Source organism: Pleurodeles waltl, chromosome 6 (assembly GCF_031143425.1).
Source record: "Pleurodeles waltl isolate 20211129_DDA chromosome 6, aPleWal1.hap1.20221129, whole genome shotgun sequence".
In the NCBI taxonomy this organism is placed as follows: Eukaryota; Metazoa; Chordata; class Amphibia; order Caudata; family Salamandridae; genus Pleurodeles; species Pleurodeles waltl.
In genome coordinates this window covers 1,196,723,149-1,196,748,842 of record NC_090445.1, presented here as the reverse complement: position 1 = coordinate 1,196,748,842, position 25,694 = coordinate 1,196,723,149, and the positions used below count along the sequence as shown (strand labels likewise).

Sequence of the window (25,694 nt, the reverse complement as noted above, 5' to 3'; positions counted from 1 at the left end):
GAGAGAAATACGACTCGAAAACTCATTGATTCGTATCTTCCCTGATTTTTACAGAGAGGTGCAGAGACGAAGGGCAACGTATTTGGATATTAAGAAACGCCTCCAGCAACTGAATGCCTCTCTGACGGCCGCTGAGGGAGCAGCTCTGCAGAGGAGATGGAGGGGCCAGCTGGTTTACACTACTTATTTGGCATATGCAGGGGGCACCCTGATATGGATTAGGGCGGGGGTTCCGTTCCAGGTCACTAACACGCTAATAGACCCTGACGGACAATATGTATTGGCTGCTGGCCGTTTGGGTGGACGAGACATAACACTGATCAATGTATACGCCCCTAACTTAGACCAGGACGCATTTCTCAATAAATTATCAGCCACACTAGCACCACACATTCTGCACTCGGTACTGATTGGGGGGGACTTCAATTGTGTAGCGAACCCTGATATAGACAGGTCACACCCTCCGCTGAAGGAGTCACCGGTTAATATGCTTGCTAGAAGATTCACAGCCTGGCAGCCAGAATGGCACCTGGTAGACATATGGAGAACCTTGAACCAGAGGACTGGGGAGTATTCCTATTATTCTGCTGCCCATGATCTTCATGTGCGGCTAGACACCTTCTAAGCACCCCAGGGGTGAGCATACAGGTGTGCAGTATAGAATATCTGGGGAAACCATTTCCGATCACAACCCACTCTTAATACACTTGGCATGGGCTCAAGCTCTCACATGCATCCCCACCTGGAAGCTCAAACCTGATTCGCTGACGGACCCCGCTTTCCGAGAACAGATTAGGGACCACATAACCAATTACTTTAAGGATAACGAGCCCACTGCCCCTTCGCCGCAGATATTCTGGGAGGCATTTAAGGTAGTAGTGCGCGGTCGCTGAATGGCGGCTTCTATAGGCATTAGGGGGTCCTTGTTGAGGGATATTGAGGCTGCAGAAAATGAACTCAGGTCGCTAGAGAAACTCTCGCCGAATCAGCCAGAGCAGCGTGGGGAAGAGCAAGCGGCCAGAGAGAGAGTGGCAGAGTATACCGAAACACTAAGATGCTTTGATTATAGGCAGTGCACCGCAAGGGCCCATTCCGAAAGGGATAAAACAGGGGCGCTGCTGGCATGGATAGCTAACCCCGCCAAGAGGGGGACACAAATAATGGAGAAAACTGCTCCAAGCGGTGAAAAGCTCTATCGTCAAGATGACATCAACTTGTATTTCCGCAACTATTACTCTGCCTTCTACACTAGCAGGTCCCAAGGGGTGGAAGAGGAGATGCAAGATTTTCTATCGGTACTGACGTCCTGCGACTTGACCGAGGAGGAGCGGGAAACCCTGGGCGGGGATATTGAGGAATCGGCGGTCGGAACTGCAATTGCGGGTCTAGCCCGTGGGAAGACCCCCGGAACTGATGGCCTGCCTATTGAGTTCTATGCAGCTTACGCACAGACACTTACCCCTAGGCTGGCGAAGCTGTATAACGAAGCATGAGCGACCGGACGTCTAACAACCTCGACAGGAGAAGCATTAATAGTACCACTGCTCAAACCAGGCAAACCTCCCGATGAAGGAGGGGCATATAGGCCCATTTCCATGCTTTACACAGATTACAAAATACTGAGCCGTGTATTAGCAACAAGATTACTGCCATTCATGACACAGCTGGTCCACCCGGATCAGACGAGCTTTATCCCTACAAGGGGCACTGCCCAGAATGTTCGCCGACTACTGTCCCTTATGGAATCGGCAGCCTCCACGGACCTAGGATCCGCGGTCTTTGCCATAGACATAGAAAAAGCATTTGATAGCCTGGAATGGGAATATCTATACAGGGTCCTAGCTCATATGGGCCTCGGAGAAGGCTTTATTAAATGGACGCGGTTGCTCTACACAGACCCCCAAGGCTAGGTTTAGGACGGGAACATATATCTCGACACAATACCCAATTGGCAGGGGCACCAGACAGGGGTGTCCGCTGTCGCCCCTGCTGTTCGCTCTGGCAATAAAGCCGCTAGCTGCACAGGCCAGAACCGCTACCTGGTATTGGAGTCTGGAAAAGGACGGCCGGCGACATGTGATCGTGCTCTATGCAGATGACCTCCTCTTATTTCTACAAAACACTGGCCCGGAAAGAGAGGGGGTGCAGACACTACTAGCACACTTCGGACAGACATTGGGGTTATGGGTCAATTGGCAAAAGTCTTTCCTCTTCCCGATGGTAGCGGGGACTGAGACGCTGACAGAGTTGGGCGGAGTGACTTGGGAACCGCGATGCATCACCTACCTGGGGGTGAGAATATTTCACTCTCAACTGGACATTCTAGATGGCAACATTGGAAGGGCAATGGGGGCACTGAGATCGAGCTTTGGTTTTTGGGGATCGCTCCAGTTGTCGGTAGCTGGATGGGTCTCCCTCCTAAAGAAGGTGGCGTTACCCCGACTGCTGTACTATTTTGCAGCATTACCGCACTGGGTGCCGCGTGCCATGTTTAGAGAATTGGATTTGGCAATAATTGCATTTATCGGGGGCAGACAAAGAGTTACACTGACGACACTGAAAAGACCCGCGTGGGGGGCGGCCTGGCAGTACCCAATTTCGAGGCCTATTATCTAGCAGCACAGCTGCAATAGTTAGTGAGATGGGTGGGGGACAGAGGAGCTGGAGAAAATGTGGAAGGCCTGGAGGTTCCCCCGGCTGCTGAGCTGGCTAGAATCCTTTTTAATACCACAGGCCGAGGACTGACGATGCCTCTGGAGCCTTCTGTTATCCAAGGATGCTGGAGACCCTCCCTTCGAAGGGCGGGACTACACACGCCGTACTCTCCTGATATGCCACTATCCTGGCTCCGCTGGCTGCCTGGAATTGGAGAGAGGAGAGACCTACTCACATAGGAAGAGACAGGAGTCACGCGAATAGGGGAGTTATTTAGGGAGGGCAATCTATTACCCTTTGAAGATTTTCCCCAAGAACATGACCTCCCGCAGGGTCACTTCCTACTACACCGCGCACTCACCTGGTCAGTGGGGCGGCATTGGGGGAAAGGAGCTGTCGAATCCCCACAACACGGCCATAGCAATTACTTACTGACAACAGGCTGCACGAATAAGGCAGTCACAAGAATTTATAGGGCGATCAGGGCAGAGGAGGAGATCCCCCTGACAGACCTTAAACAGAAATGGGAGCATGATTTGGAGATGCAGATACTGGACGCAGACTGAGAATGTATCCTGGAAAGAGCACCTAGGGTGTCCAGAAACGCTTGATTTCAGCCCATACAGTTCTATGTGCTCCATAGGGCCTACCTCACCCCACTCAGACTACGAGACCACTTTGGCGTGGGGGAGGCGATATGCCACGCTGCGACACAGGGGCAGCAGATCTTCTCCATATGCTGTGGTCCTGTTCCCGGCTGGGATCCTATTGGGACGTGGTGGTGGGGGAGGTGGCTAATGTTATTGAGACCGAGGTTACCCACACACCAGCTAGATGCATACTCCACTGGTTTCCTCACACTCCCAAGAATAAGGCCACTAGCAGATTCCAAGACCTCGTGTTTGTCCTACCCAAAAGAGAGATAACGAGAAACTGGAAGACCCCAGGGGGACCTGACTACGAGATTGGCAAAGAGAGCTCAGGAAATGGGCAGAAGGTGAGGGAGCGGCGCTCTACACGGAGCTAAGGATAGGCCAGGGGTCCCCAGAGATGAAAGAGGCTTGGGATCAGATAGTCATAGCACTGCGGGTAGAGCACTCAGACCCGAGTGGGAACGCCCCCATATAGCCCAACATACCGGAAAACAGATACCCCTAAAGAGCATAGGAGACACAGCGTCCAGAGCAGCCAGCGCAAACTATAGAATAAAATAGACAGAACCCTCCCCCCATGCCGTGCAAGACAGAGCAGGACCAATATGACCAGATAGACCATATCATTATCATAGGATTAAAGCTGAGGGGGGGGGAGGGAGGGGATTAGCAGCACGTAGCCCAAGCAACATATGCACTCACCTGATAAGCAATTTCTCAACTGACAGCAGCACTATGACCCTAATAATGACTGAATACCCATACATCAGATAAGCGAACGAGATCAGCCTGACACTCAAACTGATCGCTGAATGATCAATATTAGAGAAGCAAATAGTGATAGATGAACTGATATTACCGAGCAAGGAGGTTAATATTGGGTATTTCAATGGCACTGAATAGAACTGGGTCGCTATAAGCATCGATGACTGGAGAAATGTAGCACCACAGTCAACCACGCTCGTAAATAGCTGTACTGTTTATTGCAGATCATTGTTAATAAACTTTGTTTACAAAAAAAAAAAGTAATTTCAACATGGAAAACAGTTTTCAGTCAGGAGAGGCAATGCACAACTACGCATCGGCTCGAACTGAATGAGCATAAGAGAAGTAAGAAACAAATTGAAATCCCATTGTGGGGGTCACAAAGAATTTTGAAGGAAACATATATATATGAAGCCTTTTAAAAACCTCATCACAACAGGTGACTCAAATAAGGATGGCTGGTCAGGTAAACGCAAAACGTTGAAAGGGTCGACTGATAAACTTTAATAGTACCCACCGCAAGTCCTCGAAGGGCCTAAGACAAAGAAAACACTAAAACATCAGCAAGTTTAGGGTGCCTTGGGGTTTTGTTGCAGGCTCCACACCAGGCCACAAACTTGTCCCAGTGCATTGCGTAAATGATTTTGTAGAGGGGAACTGCGTACCAAGGATAACATTCACTACCTCAGGAGGTAGATGGAACACAGTCAAGTGCTGTTGTTCAAAATCCATTTATGGAGGTGTAGATTGCACAGGCTGGGGTGCAGAACCCTGCTCTTTTGGAATCCTGATTAAGGGACAGTTGTTCCGGAGCAACTAGGAGGATTTGGACTCAGTTGAGGGAAAGGCGTACCAGAGTGCCATTTTCCACTCTAGCCTGAATGCATCTCGTAGATGGGTTTTGTGGGAACTCCAGCAAGCAAATGTGATCCTGCGCATTCTCAATGGTGGTGAAAATATCTAACCAGGGTTGTCCCCGTTGCTAGAAGATTTCTACACCAACTCAGGATGCAATAGCCTTGTGTGATCCTCCTTGTGTCAGGAGCTCAGCTCATCTACCCTGGCATTCAAACGTTATGCCAAATGGTTTACAACCAGATATATGGCTTGATGTCCAGCCAAATGTAGAGGCAAAGAGCCTCTTGGCACATGACCCAAAGAGCCTCTTGGCACAGGATCCAGGAATACACTCTGTCTTGCCTGTTGCAGTAACACATAGTAACACATTGTAGCTGTATTGTTCTCGTTGACTTGATTTCAAGACTTTCATGAGTGACACTGTAGAGGTGTTGGTGAGTAAAGCACACCCATACATAAATGACGATGATGACGATTATCATTATTATTGTAATTTGTATGTGTGAAGTGCACAGTTATCCAAAGATATTGGGAAGGACAGCGAGGAAAAGCACCTGATGAACACTAATAGTAGAAGAATGTTTTCAATTGTGGAAGGAAGGAAAAACTGAGATAAGCATGCAACAGATTTCACTGGTTGACTGCCAGAGAAGAGAAAGAGCGGCAGTCAGTGCTGCTGCAAGAGATTTTAATGTGTTGCTACCTTTTGGACCTGCTGGAACAGAGGTCTGTTAAAGGAGTATATAGTAATAAAGGGTAATGCAGACAGACTGATGAAATTCTCCCATCAATATTTAAGACTCATTAAAGCCCTGTCTACATAACCCAAGCCCTTGTACGTATAGGCACCTTATAGATCGCAAACAGTGACTGTGCTATCCAAAAATAAGAGACTACGTGGAGATGGTACTTTGAGGCAAAAAGATTGGGGACTTTAAAACACATCTATCTACCTGCCAAAAATACATCACCAAAACTAAGGCAATCTGCTAAGCCATCAACAGAGGTATATATAGAAGCGTACTGCACTTATATCTTCCAGATCACCAAGAACTGCATCAGTGACATCCCAGATACCTCAATCAAAATTCCACATCCAACTGCATTGTGATCAGACTCTTCATCTAGCAGCAACCAGATAGGATCTGCAATGTCACTGAGGAAACTGGAGCATGCACAGCCATTCTGCCTTACCATGCATCAATTAACCCCCCCCCCCCGTTTCCCCCCCAACCTCTGAGGACTTGATCGTACTCCCCAACTTCCTTAGGGCCACATTTTCAAAGGAAATATCATCCCATTCTCAAAAGTTAAATCCATCAGGGGCTAAACACTCAAACCCCTGCAAATGTAGTCAGTCCCATTTATTTCCTGCAGAAAGTATCCTGATGTAGTTTGTTGTTGGTGTGACATACTTCTGCACTGATAGCTGTCAGACACATTTACTCACAGAAAACAATTATTGGGAATCTCACCCACGTCCAGTATAGGGATGTGAATGTTAAAAAGCTATCACATTTTCTAAATGGAATACGGTCAGTCCGGGAGCAAAAACGTTATGCAGGAGAGTCCTTCTAAAACTAAAAATCCTGATTCAGTATAGCAAGGGGGCTCGAAGGCAACATTAGAAAGTAAGATTTTAAAATGCACGAAATTGGTAAAGCAGAACTGGTGGATACAACATTTTAAAACAATACAGGAATGCCTGGAGCAGCAGCAGTGGAGTTACAGAACTAAGCAATTAAAGGAGAATAATACATGTACAAAGGATCAATGTGGCTAAGGCAAGATGGATAGAGACATGGTGGTCCTACTAGCCCTTGACTGACAGCACATAATTAAATCTATGCATTGTAACTGCTGTCTAATAAATCACTTCAACACTGCACAAGACACACAAAACATGCAGAAGCAAAATATATGGCAATTCCCTTTTGAAGCATGTTTTATAACTTTATACATTCAAGGTTTAGCTACAGTACTTTTATTGGATGCCCATAACTTACTCTTATTGGAATTCCAATATCATCCGTTGCCATATCATTCAGGTAATGTGGAGGCCTCGTAGCATTTCTTCTGTCATCCACTGACATTTTCTCACTCTGTAACTTGTCTGTATTGGCTTTGTCTTGAACAGATGTGGACGTGTCTAACACAGGATCTTACAAACAGTAGGAAAACGTTAGCATAAGATGCTAGCACACAAATAGGCGTTAGTCTACAAAGCACACAACTAATATGTCATGCAATCTATTTTAGCCTTTGGGTTGCATGATACCTCCAAGCACTGATGCCACAGAATTCCTTACTTATACCCCAAACCCAATATTTCTTAATAAATAAATAAATGTTAATTGGACTACTGCTGGCCAAGTATGTAGTTCCTTCTATCTCTCGATATTTGTATCTTTGCCTACTTAGACTTCCCGTTTTTGTGCCAGTCTACACAAGCAAACGTGCATGTGTCATCTGCAGAGCACTCTGAAAGGTTCCAAAAAGTCAAATTGACTGATCAGTCAATCATTGATCACTCTGAATCTAAGGGAGGGAGGCAGGTCATTTTATACTGTTATTAGATTTAAGAAAACTTTCACAAAAAGTTAACAGGCTACCAAATATTGACCTCTGTCAACTATATGTAAACTTCATAGCATAGCGTTTCATTTGAGATGTTCCATAGATTGAGCTGACACATATCCTGGGTCACATCTGCAAATGAGGACTACCCTGCAGCTTGAGGCCTGCCTTGTTCTTCATAGGGCTGCCCTGCTGCTACCAAAGGACTAATCTACTGCTTGAGGCCTGACTTGTTCCCAAGAGGAATGCCCTGTTGCTTGAGGCCTCCCTTGTTCATCAGAGGCCTTACCTACTCTCTGAGATGGAAGACTGGACCTGCTCTTCTTCCTAGGCTAGCCTGAGTGACTCCAAGGGTCAGCTCACTGTCCTGTTCTAAGCTACAGGAACAGAACAAACTCCTGCAACTGCCCAGCTGACCTGCTGCAATTGCCCTGCCTGGACCTACCTGGACCTGCAGCTGGACCTGTCTGAGCTGTGCTGGCCTGTGCTGGAGTGCGTGCCTGATCCCCAAGAGGTGCCTCCCAAGGCTCGAACCTTGGCTAGCTTCAGTTTAGATCCTCCTCTGAAATCCTGAAGTTTTGAATTCCACACGCCGGACTCTGAGAAGGTAACATTTTCAGTGGGGCTAACCTGGTCTCTGTATCCAGCCCACACTCCATCGTGGCTGGCCTAAACTTTGAGTTTGTCCCGGTCTAGCACGACCCGATAACCCCAGTTGGTGCTTTCTGCTTCATTGTGCTATTTTTACTTAAACCTTTAAAACTGCATATGTCTGGTTTTATTTGCTGGATTTTTGTCATTTTTGGTCTCATTCTATTTATTAAATGTACTAAATTTTTCTAAACTGGTATGGGATATCTCTTGTTGATTACTGCTTGTGTGGTGCGTAAATACTTAGCACAGTGCCTCTAAATTAATCTTGTCTGCTTTTGTGCCAAGCTACCACAGGGTTATGCACAGGGTAATTTAGTGACTTTTGTGGTTCACCCTGACAAGGACTGTGACTGTTACTTGAGAAGGGTTTTCACCCCATGTCTATCAAAACCCCAATTTCTTACACTCTTTATTTAGTGAAATCTGCAAGTCTCATAGTAACAATAACTTCAAAGCAATTATATATCTTTCTATTTACAAAATATGTATTAATTTTTTTTAGAAACCTTCTATGGATCACCCCTATTGCTTACACACATTCTAACTTGTAACTGTAGATTAACTTGTAGAAAACAAATGAGAGTTCTTACACATATGCAAGGATGCAAATGTATTTAGGTGTATTTGATGAAAATACCATTGCTTAAATAAGAGTATCTTTAACATTAGAGAATGTGCACGTTGTGAGAGGTGGTGAAAAAATGAATTATTTCAAAGAACTCTATCAGATTTTATAAAAAAAGAACAAACAAATGCCATGAAACAATAGTTCGACACAAAAGCTATAAAGTATGATATTCTCTTGTACAAAAATGATTAATATAATAAAAGGAAAATAACACAACAATATGCAGTTAATGAGAGAGCAGAGTAACACTAAGCAACCATGAATGTAACGTAGAACATAAAAATAACAAATAATAAATCAAGAAATTATAACTGTAGGGATAACAACCCTGGATTAAGAAATTATAGAAAACCTGATTCGGACCTGTAGATATCTGACAATGAGCAAAAGAAGGTATAGTGGGAAATAATGGCTGAAAAACCCTAAATATCCTTCCAGGATATATTAGGGAGTTCACAGTGGTTTGTTGATGGCAAAATAGTTATCCTCTGTCTTCTAGAGAAATCTGGATTGTAGTTTCCAGGGGGAGTTTTGAAGGGACACATTATCGGCACCACATAGGTAAGAGATCCAGTTCAACCAGGGTTTGAAAAGGTGGCAGCCGTATTTTTCCAGTTGTTGAGGACAGACTTACAGGCTGCAGACATTAATGTGGCTAACAGGAGGAGATCATCGTGTGGTTTTAGCCTTGGGTCAAGGAAGCCTTGTGTATGTGAAAGAAAGTCTTGTTTGAGTTGTATTCCAAAGAGGATTGGAATAAAATCAAATACACAGTTCCAGAAATGTGAGACAGCACTGCAATAAAAGAGCAAATGGTTATGGTCACCAATGGCATTGATACAATTCCAACATGCTTAATCCTTTCTGAGAGACAGTTTGTAAAGGTGAGATCATGTCCAGAATGTTCAGTGTAGGAGACAGTACTTTGTTTGGGATAGGGAGAGAGTGATTTTGTGACAGACAACTGATTTCCAAATCAGCCACCAAGAGAGTGGTCCACATTGGAAGTTTTAGTTTTGGATAAATTAGCTTTAAGCTTAAGAAAGTCAGACCATTCTACATCTGATAGAGAATATTGCTGTTGCAATTCTCTGAAGGAGAGAGGGGCTTGTTGGGATCCCAATTGTTTCAGGAAATGAATTCATTTAGATGCCATGAGCGCCCAAAAATATGGACTCACCTTGAATCTTGATTTTGAGTTATACCACAATAAGGCCATGTTTATGGGGCAACTGGCATATCCAATAATGTATTGATCCTCAAAAGAGCCCTTCTTGTATTATTTAGGATTTATTTACATGTGAGGGAGGGAATCTTTCTAATAGCTAGAAGCGCTATGGGGTGTAAAACTCCTAAAATGCCTTTTTCAACATTTAGCCAGGTGGAGGAGTAGTTCTGAGAAGGGGAGAGCCATAAAGAGGCTTGTCAGGGTAAGAAAGCAGTTTGGTAATTTCTTAAATATGCTACGTTAATTCCTACTATTGTTGTGAGGAGGTGTAGTTTCTTCATGGAAATACTGCCATGTAAAAGTATTTAATAATTTGGCAAGTTGATGTTGGAAGTCGGCAATATTAGAGGGAGCATGCATATAAGGTAGTTGACAATCGGAGTTGCCATAATTTTGACCCCAATGGGTGATGAATTTAGGGTTCCAACAATCTAAAACATTTTCAATCTTTTTCAGGGTCACTTTTCCATTATGTTGAAGGGTTTCTAATAAGTCCGATTTAATTTCTAGGCCCAAATATTTTATGAATTGGGGTTGCCAAAACAGGCCTAGGGAGCTTAGTGGGTCGCAAGTACAGATATTGCTTAATCCCTTGCCTTCAGATTTGTCTTTTTTAATTTTTTAACCAGCGACTAAAGCGTATTCGTCAATTGTCTGTAATAATGGAGTAATTGACTGATTAGCATTATTAGTTATGATCAGAATATCATTAGCGTTAGCTGCAACTTTCACCGTAGATTTGTTGAAGGAAACACCGGAGATGGGCATGTTCATCTGAATACTATGAAGTGAGGTTCAAGGGTCAAAATGAATAAAGAAGGGAAAAGAGGACAGCCTTGTCTAGTGCCCCATTTGAGATTAAAAGAAGAGGATATTAGTCCTCCAGTTCTCACTTTGGCAGAGGGGCCACTGTAAAGAGCCATGACCATTTTAGTAAAGGTTTTGCCCAAGTTAAATTTTAGAAGAGTTTCACATAGGAAAGTCCAAGAGACTCTCTTGAATGCCTTTTCAACATCTAATGTGATCATCATGGTATCTGTATTTGTAGATTTAGCCTTATGAATAATGTGGCATAGAAGTTGGGTGTTATCACTAGAAAGGAGGTTTATCATGAAATCCACTTATGTGTGATTGATCAGGTGTGGAAATAGAGGTTCTAAACTCTTACAGAGGAGTTTTGTGTATATATGTGTGTCCCACTTGCTCAATGAAATTGCCTGTAGTTTTAAACAGGGAATGTATCTTTACCCTCTTTGGGGATCATTACATTGGTGGCTTTGCTCACTGTGCCTACGATGGAGACGGATTTAGAAAACTGTTGGAAGAGATCAAGAAGTATAGGGCCCAGAGTGGAGACAAAAATGTAATAGAAATTAGTGGAAAAACAGTCCGGCCCCGGATTCAAGAGATTTGATAGCCTCTTTGATTTAATCTAATGTAACTGGTGAGCAAGGTTTTTTTTTTTTCTAGGTCAGTAATGGTAGGAAGTTATATGCTAGTTAGATATTCGTTGCATTTCCCACTGGAAGAGATACAGTTATCTTTATAGAGGGATTTATAAAAAATCATTGAAGATGTCCATCATTTTTTGAGGGTTTGTCTGGGAAAGGTTCAGTTTATCTTTAAGAGCAGTAGCACCCTTGTGGTACTGTCTATGTTTTAAATATGATGCCAGCATTTTACCGGCTTTGTTTGCCTCACAGAGTTTTAAGCTTTTGTATTTGTTAATCCAGACCCCCACCGTCTATCTCATAATCCTACTGTATTTCTATTTTTTATTGGTATGGGTAGAAAGGCTGTGGTCATTTGGGCTGGAAATGTGAGAAGCCTCCAGGGACTTGATCTCCTTTTCAGGCACTAACAGGCCGTCAATTAGTGTGCCCCCTCATAGTACCTTTGAGTGTGTCCCAATAGGGTGAGGGTGAAGTATCCAAGGGAGCATTTTCCTTGATACATTTAAGTACGCTATTTTCAATGAGTTATTTGGACGACACATCTCTGATTCATTGTTAAACCTCCATTACTAGAAGGTCACTTGTTGGTACCTAGAAGAGAAAGGGTGATAGCTGAGTGGTCAGAAACTAGTCTCAGGAGTATGTCTGTTTGGTCGATCAGATAAGTGTGTGTTTAAGATATCAGGATGTAATCAATTCAACAGTATAGTTGTGAGGGGTGGTGAAATAAGCGTGATCCCTGGTGTAGTCTCCAAGTGTCCTGTGGATTTAATCTAGAGCATAATTTAATTAGTGACTTATGTGATAGAGGGGGCAACATTGTTGATCTGGATTGCCTATCAAGAGTTAAGTCCATGGTAAGATTTACATCCCCACCAATGATAATTCAATCCTTGTTGGGGATTTGGTCTAAGGGAACAGTCAAGGAGAACAAGAAATCTGGATTATCAATATTTGGACAATGTATGTTGAGGATGTGAAAATAATTTTGGCTATTTGGAGAGTTTTGCTAGGATCCATCTCCTCTCACCAGAAAAGTGAGAGTTTATGAATAGGTTAGAGCTTTTGGAAATCAGAATTATCACCCCTCTTTTTTTGTTGATGGCTGAAGAACAAAGAATGCTGCTGATTCAGTTTCGCCCAAATGTTGATATCCCCTTAGCAGTTATCCTACTCTTCAATATTACTATATCTGTTTTAAGTTTATAAAGATAGTTCTCAAAATGTGTCCTTTAAATAGTATGGTTGAGCCCTTTAACATTTAAAGAAACTAAGTTCAGGTTCACATCAAGGAGAGTGTTAGTCATGGTATAGATGACTGTGAATGATTATGAGCGGGCAGAGCAAGCTGGACAGGTACTGTGAATGAGCTTGTTGACCAAAAATCAAAGAATGCAACCCCAATCTCCTTGGGAGTATTCTTTTAAGGTACTTCTGAGTCAATATTATCCCTCCATGAATGCAGATGCTGATGTTGTGCCACCAGGGAATAGACCACCATAAGAGAAGGAAGTGGATTGTCAGGCCAATCAAATTGTGAAGTGACAAACAGCAAAACATAACAGCTATGAAAGGTGCCTGGATATACTGAATTGTCTATCTGTAATACACCTCACACAACCATAATACCAACCAGAAGTGCAAACTGGATGCACACCAAAATTTGGTGACGACATTTGACATGACACTGCATACGATTTCACTATCAACATATCACTACAATGACCTCACAGGAACTGATACTGGTTACACATTACGTTATTATTGACATTGGTGATTTACTGACAAAAAATGTATCACAACATTTAAAAAGAAAAATTGGTCAAAGAGGATAGGGAACCAAGACACAGTATGGGATACTATTTCTGAAGTGTCAATGACAATAAAATATTCTGTCAGCAAAGAATTATGATGAAGACCCTGTCATAAAGCATATTGAAGCATAATGTCTTCATCAAAATCAGAAGATATGTTGCAAGACCCGAAAGTGTAAATATGTGTGTAGAAGTAGAAGTAAAGTTAAAACATATTCTTCACTTATTCAAAACATAGCAATACATGACTTTAAAAAACTGATTCTGTTCAAAGACTCCGCAAAGTTGAGTCAGACAGCTGTTAATAAAGAAGAAATATGATGTGTGATCTTCATAGTAGACATAGATGAAAATCCTAAACAACTCCTTCAGAAACGAAAATGCAGTTATGATTGTATTGTTGAGAAACGAATTGAGATCGTACCTAACAAACACAACAGAGGAGTATATATTTGAAAAAAGATATTGTGTACTTGTTACAGCGAAAGAAGATGTGTCATATAGAACACATATGTTCGTTTTCTTTATTGATAATCTATTTTTGTTGCAAGAAAACTTAAATGCAAGAAAACACTCTAGTTTAGAGTTGTGCAGGGTATAAAAAGCATGTGTCATATGTGACATTTGTAATGAAGCTCCAAATACTTTGCATTATAATTGTTGTAAGTGCAAGGCAGCAAGTGAGAGTAACATTTTAGTTAATATTCTGTGGCATTAATGCTTTTTGGAAAACAAGATACACATTCTAACAGCATTGCATGCATTTTTGGGGCAGGGAAAAGTGATCAGCATGCTTATATTCATAAAGCACAAAAAGATCAAGATATAAAGTAAAAAATATAACAGTTACTGAAATATGATTAGGATATATAAATGCATGATTCAAATAAGCACCACTGGTCTCGTGGTCCCCTTAGCAAACAACACTGCATTGAACGTGAAATACAACACAAACTTTCTTTTTTGTTTTTACCCCATTCGTGTAGTGTTCAGGGAAAGAATAATGCCAACTAGCAATTATAATTTGGATGTGGCTGTGTCCAATTCACTATTAGCTCTCTTTCAATTAATTACATAAAGATGGGTTATTATTTTACAGAACGCACACCTATATGTAAAAGCATGACGTTGGAAATATAAGACGTGAGGTCAGAATTCAAGATACTGGGACAGTCTGGAATAATTTAGGCACTAACTGAAACGTAATACACGTAACTGAAATATACATTTCTTTGTCAACACTCACATATTCTAAGTACTCCTACTACATACACTATTTTTTTAAAAATAAATGTATTATTATTTCAATTCCAATTAGCATTAACCAGATGCACATGTATTAAAACGGCAGTGGTACTTTCATCCGTACTTTCATCGCAAGTAATAACTCACGTAGCACAGTAATTCCTACGTGAATAGTTTTACTGTTCAATATGAAAGGACAATACATTGGCTAGATTTATTCTGGAGTTCAACACCAGAACTTAGAAATCAGCATCTGCTTGCAAATGGGCTTTAAGGAAAGATAAAATGAGGTAAATCCCATGAGTATGAACATTTTCAAAATCAGCAAAGGGATTGGTAGGGCAAATATGTCCCTGTTGTATGAAGGCACAATAATGTATACAAATTACTGTTGCTGTTTGCAACATCTGTTACCAAATGTGGACAAGTGCTAGTAGTATGTTACAATGAAATAATGTTTTCTTGGCTCGCTGCCTACATTTAGGCCTGTCTTATCTTTTTATGTGTGCCCTGACTGATAAGTCTCTGCAGTTCTAAACATACTATTAACTCATAGTTTGTAAATACCCAAACAAGAGTAAACTTCCGGAAAGGTGTAAATTTACCTTTGTGAGCCAGGCCCAAAGTTATTATTCAATCCTGGACATCTGTATTGCCTGAGATTTTTGTCCCAAATTTCATACTCTCCTTTGCTCTCCTTCCATTTGCTCTATTTTGCTATCTGGAATTGGAGTCATAAGCTATGCCACTACTAGGTATATATTCAGAATAAACCACAAACTGGAGTGATTAAAGTGTCAAAGATTGGTTTAATGTTACATATTTCAATAGTACTCATTTTATCAGACTCAGAAGGATTTAGCATTCAGATTATACTTTTTGGGGTTTACCCACTTACCTCTGCAGCAGGCTTATTTAACCCCCTCAAAGCATTTAACAGTTTCAATACGTAAAATAACGAACACAATGGGATGGCAAGGAGAGCTGTGCTTGTGCGTAGAAGAGAAAACGAAAAGAAAATGTAGGAAATACCTTTTACATTATAATAATGACCTAATGGGGCGATCTGACCCACGGTTGGCATGTTTCCCTTTTAGTATTTTTAGCCAAATCCATGATATTCTGCTGGAAAACCAGAGCAGGAAAGATGCGAAGTTTCCCATCCCGGTGGAAAAATTGTTACAGCTGCTGCCATGCTGACAGACAAGCAGAAGCAACCCCAGAAATAACCTGGAACACTTTTAATGATGTTCAAGAGAAATGCAGTACCTAAACTGCATTTATGGGGAGACAGCGCCCCGGCGTCTAATTTCTTACGTTACAGCAGTCCTTTCTGGCAGTGTTTGCTAAAGGTACACCAGGAGATGATCGCAATAAACTCCACACCGGCACAAACAAGCAAACGCTGTGTAGCAGACATGCGCTTCATACCTGTCAGGCTATTAAGCCGTTTCTGCTGTTCTGCAGTAAGAAAGCACAAACAAACGTGGCATAAATTGGTGACACATACCGTGAGCACTATTTCTCATGCATTGTAGCAGCAGGCGCTACACTGTGCCAATTCAGTGACCTTCCAAGTGAACACAAACCTGCTATTGTGAAAAAGTCAGAAATAATGTAGACATCTCTTAAAGCAGTAATACCTTCATTAGCAGTCCAAAGTATTTTGGTTTATTATTCGTGTCAACAAGTTGCTGACAGGAATCAATAAATAAACGTATGAGAATCGTAATGCGTGAAAAGACGTTTCCGCGATTGCGTGACTGAGAAAGGATGACCATTTGGAATGTTCACCTTTTATAACCAGAAACTTTGGTTTGGAATAGAAATAATGCTTAATTGCAATATACTCCTAAAAAGACGGTTTCCATAACATTACTCGTAAGAAATGCACTCCACAGGTAATGAACGGTATTGCTGATTTTGTAACATTTAATGCAAATTAAGACATTGCCCTCTGGTTTCTTAAAATCTAAAGGAGAGGCACTTCACAGGAGGTACCTCAGAACACACACAGGGCGTATCACAGAACACATAACTTTGGTACATTACAATCATAAGCACATTTCATTGTGTCCCGTAAATGACATTTAATTACAAATCCATTGACATAAAAGGTTCTTTAGATAAATGTGTAATTCACATCAATGAAAGCACATGATTAAAATATTTGTTTTTCCTATTTTCAATTGATGCTTCTCTTCAAAAATAATTTAAGTAGGGCGTGTTAAAATGGTTAAAATAAACTACTACCAAAGCTTATTAATCTATTGTAAATAGTTGGATTATTTTTCTTTATATTTTTTCGAATATAAGCAAACATTCCACATAAAAGTACAAAAATAAAAAGTCAGCATTATAAGCATTCATACTGGAAAATAACACCATTGGCCCTTGATTTTTTTACCTTAATAATAAAAGGAAAGACTTAAGTTATTTTAGCTTAGCAGAAATATTTAGGAGCTAAGTGACATATTTAATTATGTCCTATACTGTCTTTTACCCACCTCCAGTCTAACGCCACCAGCTCATCCAGATTGGCATCTCACTATCCCAGAAGCTACTAGCCACCTGCAAAATACCCCAGCGCTCCATCCTCTCACCCATCACCTTCAACCTCTACATTGCGTCCTTCTGAATTCTTCTTGCAGACAGCAACACTATACCTATTCTATAGGCTGCTGACAAATACCTCTACACGAAAGTCTTCTCAGCTTCCCACATTCAGTGACTCAGGCATTGATTGCCCCTTCCTCAATTAGACCTGGACGTCCAACACCTACATGAAACTCAACCAACCAAAACTGAATTCCTTCAACTCAACAATACCGACAAACAACAAATGCTCAATTTTGGCTCAATTACATGAATCTGGATGTCTTCAGTCCCTAGCTACCAACAAACAGAAGTCACTTGGATTTGTCCCTGACAAGGAACACACAAAGAAGAAGATGAAGAAGACAAGTCCCAGCCCTCCCTTCCTCACTGAAAACGACTTCAGGAGAGCCATCCAATCCCATGTACTTTCACACATGGATTATTTCATTTGCCTTTTAGATGCACTCTTGTCCCCTGAAATCCATTCTACATGCTGCAGCAAGCAAAATTAAGGGATGAAAGAAGTTTGAACATCTCAACCCTACCCTCAAGGAACTTCAATGGCTACTCTTGAAGTCCTGCATTATCTTCTGGGGTGATGTCGGCCAAAACAATGCCTAAAACGGCAAGTTACTTTGATTCCATTTAATCAACTATTACTTTGGTATTTACGGCCAGATTTAAGAAAAGTGGTGCCGCACCCAGCGCAGCACCACTTTTCTTGCGCCCCTTAGCTCCCCCCTAACGCCACCATGTGTGCGCCGTATCTAAGATATGATGCAACATGGCAGTAGTTAGGGAACTAGCATCATAATTGTTTACACTAGTTCGGAGCTTTGCAGGATTAGCGTCAACATTTTTTATGCTAATCCTGCAAAGCCAATGGAGGCCCATTGTAACCAATGATGTGCTTCCTTTTAAAAGTGCAGAAAAAACTGATGCAAAGAAATCTCCTAGATTTCTTTGCTCCATTTGTTTGCCCATCCCCCCTCCCACAAGGGGGTAACACCCCCTTTGCATAGATTATGCCTGGCGCAAGCATAATGTGGCGCAAACAATTACAAAGTGGTGCAATGCATGCATTGAACCACTTTGTAAATTTGGCGCTGTGATTCTGGCCTCATTGGACCACATTAGCCTCAATAAAAATGACGCAAATGTGCCTCAAGGAGGTGCTAGGAGTTCTTAAATCTGCCCTTTAGTCTCTGGTGCAGTTCTCTCTTCACAAGAGAAGCTAAATGAAGAACTAGCATTTTTTCTTTTCCCTACAAGAATCAGCTGCAATGATCTTCTCTTCTGGATTGCTTACGTGGGTCACAAGTGTGATAAAGCGTGTTGCATTTACTATCTGCTTGAGATTTCTGTGCTGTACCTGTCACACAAGCATCAAGATAAGGCAAGCGTCTCTCCAGCTAATGTCAATCTATAGTGAGGGCGTCAGACAGATTATCAGTCAGTCACTAAAGTTGCAGCTCATTTAAAAACTGGGGTAGCTATAAGCCAGGTTTCTCCAACAAGTCGATTGTGAGCTACCAGTAGCTCACAGACTGTCTCCATGTAGCTCTTGCATTATAATTCCCTGTCAGCTAGTTCGAAAATATGCAGATGCCCACCACCTAAAGCAGCCCTTTGAAACAATCCACCCATTTATGTTAAGCTTTGGAAAACAATGCAGGCTAACCTCTTCTGAAAACTCTTTATTTACTAGTTTCTTTAGTTCTTCTGTTGCTGTCTCTTTCCTTCTTTCTCTTTCATTTATTTTGCACCTTGTTTTATTTCTTTTTCTCACCATTTTTTCACTAACTTATGCTCTCTCTTTCTGACTCATTCTTTCCCTGATTCTTTCTCTACGCATTTCTTTCTTTAGTTTATATATCTGCCACGTTCTTTTTCTTCTCCTGTTTCTTTCTGTTCTCTCATTTCTTCCTCAACTGTTGTAATTGTCCTATCTTCTCGCCTTGCTGTTTGTTTTCTTTACTTTCATCTTTCATTCTCTCTCTTTTTTTTGTCTCTTTCAATTTTCTCTTCTTCCAACTTTTTCTCATTTCTCTTTGCTCCATATACTTTCTTTCTCTTTCTATCTCCAATTCATTTTCTAGTAGTTTCTCTTTCTTGGTGGCTCTTCTTCTTTCTCTCCTTCCTCACTTTTGCTATCTACTTTCTCTGCTTCTATTTCTATTTTCACCTTTCTATTTCTTTTCTCTCTTGTTTGCTTTCTTTTTTCTTTATTTCTGTTTTGGTCTTCTATTGTCCTACTGCTTTCTTCTCCTCCCTCCCTAACATTCACTATTTTAGCTTTGTTTTTCTTTGTCTCTTTTCATTCTCTCATTCTTTACCTCCTCTCCTGCACTTTTGTCTGTATATTTAATCTGTTTTTCTTTACTTCTCTCCTGTCATTGTTTCCCTGTATTATTTCTACTTCTTTCTTTTCCTTCTTTCTAGACTGTCTTGTCTCCTTTTCTCCCTTTTCAATATTTATCTTTCTCTTTTCCTCTCCTTCTTTCTCTCTCTGTCTCTCTTTCTCCCACACATCTTTCTTTCGATCACTAAAAATCACAGAGACATAATTGTTCAATGGGGATCCCGGAGGAAAACCTTTTGTGAAACAGCTCTTATGATATTAATTTGTCTTGCTCACTGGGCAGGACTGGGGTACATTAGTGGCGGTAATTAAGTTGCTTCGTCCTTCTGTACCCTTATAGAATCCTATATTAGGAGTTGTTTAGGACGGGTTTCAGTGATTAGAGGAAGCTTTCGTTATGGGCAAGGTTGGAGCATGGGCAAGGAATCAGGTCCGGGTAGAGCAAGAGGGTGCTCCAAAGGCTTCCTGGCAATGGCTTAAGATAATGTCCACTGAGCTCTGGCAAAACGCTGCAAAGATTACCACAGCAAAATGTAAGAATCTGGGGCATCATTTACAAGAAGCCTTCGCTGCTGAAGCCATCACTTTTCATGACGCTTCAGTGGTGCAAGCCTTTCAATCATATCTATGAGGCGACGCAAAGCCACCCTGCATGGCTCTGCATGGCCTCATAAATATGGAGTAAGGCACGGCAGCGCTTTCTCTATGTCAAGGAGGTGTTCCATGGGGGTTGCAGTGGGTTTTCCCATGCAACACCCATGGGGTTTGACACACGTCCTGATTTATAAGTATCTGTAAACCTGGGAATGCGTCAAAACTCTGCGCTTCCCCAGGGGAGGCGTAACAAGGACAAATCAATTTATTTCTCCTTATTTGTTTCCTCCACACACACAAAGAGGAAAACACCTTCACTGATTGTTTTTATGCAGGAAGCTGCCCTTTCCTGCACAAAAACAATTGTGCCAACAATGGAGACAGCCTTGCTCCACGGTGCAAGGCTGCCTGCGTTGGCGCTAAGCACCAATTTGTGTGCAGGCAGAAAGGACAGGAATGTGCAGTATTTCATCAATACGCCACATTCCTGCCTTTTCCTTTTGACGCAGGGCAGCACAGCAAAGTGACTTGTGGCGCTGCCCTGCGGCAAAAACTGGTAAATGGGGCCCCTGGTTTACACAGGATCAACTCGAGCTCCACTAATCAGTAGCAATGTATTCCTGTGAAGTGCTATTCCAGGATAATAAGCAAATATGTGTCCTGACGTAGGAGTGCCTGATGGTGTGCAAATGGTGGCCTTTAATCCAGAGAGTCTGCAGATGACTCACAATATCCAGACCAAGTGCATACTAGGAGTAGATGATTCCAACCCTCAAAATCCCTTCGATCTGAGAAGCACGACCCAGTATCTGTGCAAAGCATGAAGGCAAACCTTTAGGGGAACAGAGAAAGTATATCAAATTTGACATTTTGGAGTCAAAAAATGTTTTTACCTGTATGCCATATACAGGCTTTCCAGAACCTCAACCGGCGGAGGCTCTAAAAGGACCAGGAAGTCTCGGACAGGAATCTTACCAGAAATAGCGCCTTACAGAAACTCAGTTTGAACCCCTACCCCAGGTTCAAAAACATATAATCTTCCAGGGGGAGAATAGGATGCAACTGCACTGACCCGATAGGAAAAGCAATAACAGGCAGAGCTTCAGTTTAATCTCTAGCCACTTCCCCAACAAAAGAAAGCTAAAGAGGGACGGAAGGCACTGGACATAGGAACGATGGGCTGCCAAGCAATGTGCAATCTATGTGTTTTTACATACGTGTGTTAAACAGCTGATTTCAAGTCATGCACAACCATTAAGTTGCTTGATTAAGTGAGGTTGCCGGACTGCTATTTGAAGATGCTCTAACTGTATTTTTTAATTACTCAAATATTTCTGGATTGACTACAAAACCAGAAAACGAATTGTCCATCGGCCACTCTTGGCTTCCTTGTACAGAATATCGTGCACGCCTCAGTACTGAGTATGATGGTCATTGAGAAGTGTCAATGACTTCTAAAACCTATTAGAAACCATTAAAATGTCACCTCTACCCGCATTTCATAAGCCTATGTAGTTACAACACAGAATTTGGTTCTTGGTTCATGTTCGGGATCTTTTCAAAGTCGCTCTTGGTTTTTCTGCCTTTGGAGGTGTGGACTGAAAAACGGACCTTTTAACATTCATACTAACTGAAGATCACCTTTACTTATACCGCGTGCTTTGTTCGTGTAAGGGCGTGATAGAGTTGCCCATGCTTGGCACCAGCATTTATTCCTAAACACCAGTACTTCTTTATAAAAGCCTACCACTTTGTGGCGCTACTTATTATAAGCAGAGCATATGAGCGAAGTGTTCAAAATAAATTAGAACATAATGAACACAGCTGGTCCAACTCATCCTTACAGGTGACAGGAATCGTCCAAAAAGTTACACTTGTGTTGTGTAATGCTTAATATTTGGGAGTGTTGGCACAGTCAGTAGTGCCAACCATGGAGGACTCCTGAGAAATATCTCCGAACCCAATAATTATAATTTTACAAATAAAGCACTGCAATTAAATAGAGATTGTACGGAAAGGCTCCTTAGCTGCTGATAACAGGAACATTTAATGGAACTCTAGAACCAGTGTGTTTTAAGTACGTACCAGTTTAACAACAAATTGCTTATTTACAAGCTACTTGCGTAGCCGGTGCGACACTTTTCATATGTGAAACAGTGACGCATCGGCTGCGCGAGGGGCTTGTAAATAACCCCCAAAGTATCTAAATAATGGGACTTTACTCTGTACGTCTAAGTCCACCTTTCACAGAGTAAATGGTGACTTTTTAAACAAGGTAACAAGGAGCATGGGGCATGAGATGCAATCAGGGAGAGGCGAGAAACAGACGTAAATTGAATTCCATCTGTGACAGGTAACAACTGGAGAAAATGTACTTGGAGAGGTGCGGTTTCTCTTTTTAGGACTATGAAAAGAGTGACTCCTTTTTCACGTTGAGATGTAGGCTCCAAAGCGACAGAGGGTGAAGGGCATGAAGACTGGTGTGCTGATTCGTTATTCCTCATTGTGCATGCAGGGCAACACGTCACTGAAAGGGCAAGAACAATGGTTTCAAAATATGCCATTCCAAATTCCCCACAGCGAAGTCACAGCGCTGGGGCTTTCCCCTTCCGCCTCCTTGCTGCACAGATGCATTTAGGATCGGTGCCCGCGTGTTTTTGAGGCCAAGGACGCAAGTTTGTTTAAGCCTCTTTTAACTGAAATCAGACTGCATCAAGTCCTAAATGCATCAGAAAGCTGAACGATGTTAAATAATTATGGTATTTCGTATACAGTTAAGCGCTGCTGAAATCAGAGTGACATGGAATCACATACTTGCCCAGGAAAGAAAAGAACAAGCATTGGCAAAGCCAAACGGTCTTTTGGCCTTTTAGCAATTTAGCAATTCTTGTTCTGTTTTGTCATGTTTTTAGTGAACCTTATTGTTAAGGAAGCTGTCGGGTCCTCATTCAATCTAAAAAAGTTTTAAAAAATGGCTAAAGGCAAAAGCGCTTCTCTGGTCTCAATAAAGTACACATAACCATGATACTCCTGGCACTGAAGGGAACTGCCTCGTGTGGATGTGCTCCTCATAAATGGGGAGTATGCCGTAACTCACACTGAAGTGGGCTAACATTGACCTTCGATGCATGCTGGAGTGGGTGGAAGAAAAAATGTGAATGACCCAATCACAGACTAATGAATGAAGACTGGTTGAAACACCCCATAAGTAACTATGTTATAACTATGGTATGCATACTTTTAGTAAAATCAGAAGGTCTTGGCTAACACAGACCCAAAAAAGCCACTTGTCTGGCACTGGCTGCTATCCTCGCGCCTTTAAAAAAGAAAAGAAGAAAGGAAGAAAGAAAAAGAAGGGAGGTGGGCAAAAAGGAAGGAAGGAAGACAAAAAAGAAGGAAGAAAGGCAAAAAAGGGAAGGAAGGAAGAGAGGGAGGGAGGCAAAAGGCAAGGAAGACAAAAAGGAAGAACAGAGGGGAGGAGGAAAAAAGGCAAAAAAAGGAAAATGAAAGAAAAATTAAAAAAGAAAGAAGGAAAGAAAGAAAGACTGCAAGAAAGAAAGTATAAAAGAAAGAAAGAAAAAGTAAAAAAGAAAGAAGGCAAAAAAGAAAGAAGGAACAAAAGGAAAGTGTGCAAAAAAGAAAGATTCAAGAAAAAAGAAAAGAAGACAAAAGAAACAAGGAAAGAAAGGAAGAAAGGCAAAATGAAAAAAGAACAAATGAAAGAAAGGGACAAAAAGAAAGGTAGAAAAAAGCAAACAAGTTAAAAAATTACGAAAGAAGGAAAGAATGGAAGAATGAAAGAAAGAAGTCAAAACAGAACGAAGGAAAGGAAGAAAGAAGGAAAGAAAAATGAAAGAAGGCAAAAAGAAACAAGTGTTAGCAAAGCCAATAGCTCTTCCCTATTCAAGAGCTATTGGCTTCGTAAAGTGCTTTTGCCATGCTGTACACCAGTGTGGCTGCTGTTCAGCATAGCTAAAAGTTGGTGGCATGGAGTGTGATAGAGTGGGAGTAGTATTATAGAGTAGATTTGTTGGAGTAGAATGTCATAGATTGAAGTAGGTGGAGTAGAGTGTCGTAGAGTTGAGTAGATTTCAGTGGTTCAGTGGCTGAGAGTGTCGAGCATGTCATACAGTGGAGTGGTGTGTAATCGAGTGGAATGGAATAAGGTGGAGTAAGTTGGAATGTGCTGACGTAGTGGTCTGGATTGGACTGGAGTAGAGTGTAGTGGACTGGATTGGGGTTGAGTGGGGTGGATTTGGTGGAGTCTGAAGTGGAATGGGTGGACTGAATGGTGCAGACTGGAGTGGGGTGGACTGAAATGGGATGAGGAGGATTGGATTGGGGTGAATTGGAGTGAGGTAGATGGGAGTGGTGTAGAATAGATTGGAATGGACTTGGTGGACTGATTTGGAATGCTAGGACTGGGGGACACTGGTTTGGGGTGGGGTGGATTGCATTGGCTTGGGGTGGTTTGGAGTAGAGTGAACTGGAGTCGGGGGGATTAGATTGGACTGAAGTGGGGTGGACTGAATTGGACTGAAGTGGGGTGGACTGAATTGAAGCGGTGGCTTGGATCCATTGGATTAGAGCAGATAGGATTGTACTAGAGTGGGGTGGACTGGACTAGAGTGGAGTAGATAATAGTGTGGTGGATTAGAGTGGGCTGAATTGGAGTGAGGTGGGCTGATTGGAGTGGGGCTGACTGAAGAGGGGGGTGGATTGGATTGGTGTAGACTGGATTGGAGTACAGTGGGGTGGGCTGCAGCCGAGTGGTGTAGACTGGAGTGGAGTGGGGTGTATTGGAGTGGGGTGGATTGGATTAGAGTGGGGTGGACTTGAGTGGGGTGCAGTGGATTGGAGTTGGTTCAATTGGGGTAGATTGGATTGGGATGGGATGGATGAGAGTGTGGTGGATTGGAGTGGGGTGGACTGCACTTGTGTGGGGTGGACTGGATTGAAGTGGGGTGAATTGGATTGAGTGGAGTGGATTAGATGGGTTGGTTGGACTGCAGTAGGGTGTACCGGAGTGGTTTGGAATGGAGTGTGGTGGATTAGACTGGAATGGGATGGGGTGGATTGGAGTCAAGAGGATTGGATTGAGGTGGGTTGGACTGAATTGGAGTGATGTGGACTGGATTGAGTAGGGTGTACTAGATTGAGGTGGATAGGATTGGGGTAGATTTAACTGGATTGGGGTGGGGTACATTGGAGTGTGGTCGATTGAAGTGTCATGGATTTTTGTAGTGGGGTGGATTGGAGTGGGGTGGACTGGAGTGAGGTGGACTGGAAAGGGATAGATTAGAGTAGGGTGGATTGGACTGGGGTGGACTGGACTGGATTAGAGTGGAGTGGATTTGAGCGGAGTGGGTTGTGGTGGATTGGAATAGAGTGGGGTGGGTTGGAGGGGGTGAACTGGATTAGTGTGAGGTGGATTGGATTGGAGTTGGGGGTCTTTTGCAGTGGGATGGACTGGAGTGTGGTGGACTGAAGTGGGGTGAATTGGGTTGGTGTGGACTTGACTGGATTGGAGTAGGGTGGACTGGACTGCAGAGGGGTGGATTAAGGTGGTTTGGAGTTGGGTGGGTGGGGTTGGAATGTAAAGGATTAAG

General features: G+C 42.3%; 1 protein-coding gene across 32 annotated transcripts in view; it reads right to left on the bottom strand.

Annotated features, from left to right (window-relative positions):
• Positions 1 to 25,694, bottom strand: part of SORBS1 (sorbin and SH3 domain containing 1) — a 794,498-nt gene that overhangs the window by 300,789 nt on the left and 468,015 nt on the right. For 31 of the 32 annotated variants that reach the window (XM_069240476.1, XM_069240479.1, XM_069240480.1 and 28 more), the window contains 2 exons: positions 15,963 to 15,992; positions 6,938 to 7,092 (listed from right to left, as the gene is read on the bottom strand). In XM_069240476.1, the coding sequence (XP_069096577.1) occupies positions 6,938 to 7,092; positions 15,963 to 15,992 (185 nt within the window). The remainder of the gene's footprint in view (positions 1 to 6,937; positions 7,093 to 15,962; positions 15,993 to 25,694) is intronic. The other variant, XM_069240457.1, reaches the window with a different exon arrangement.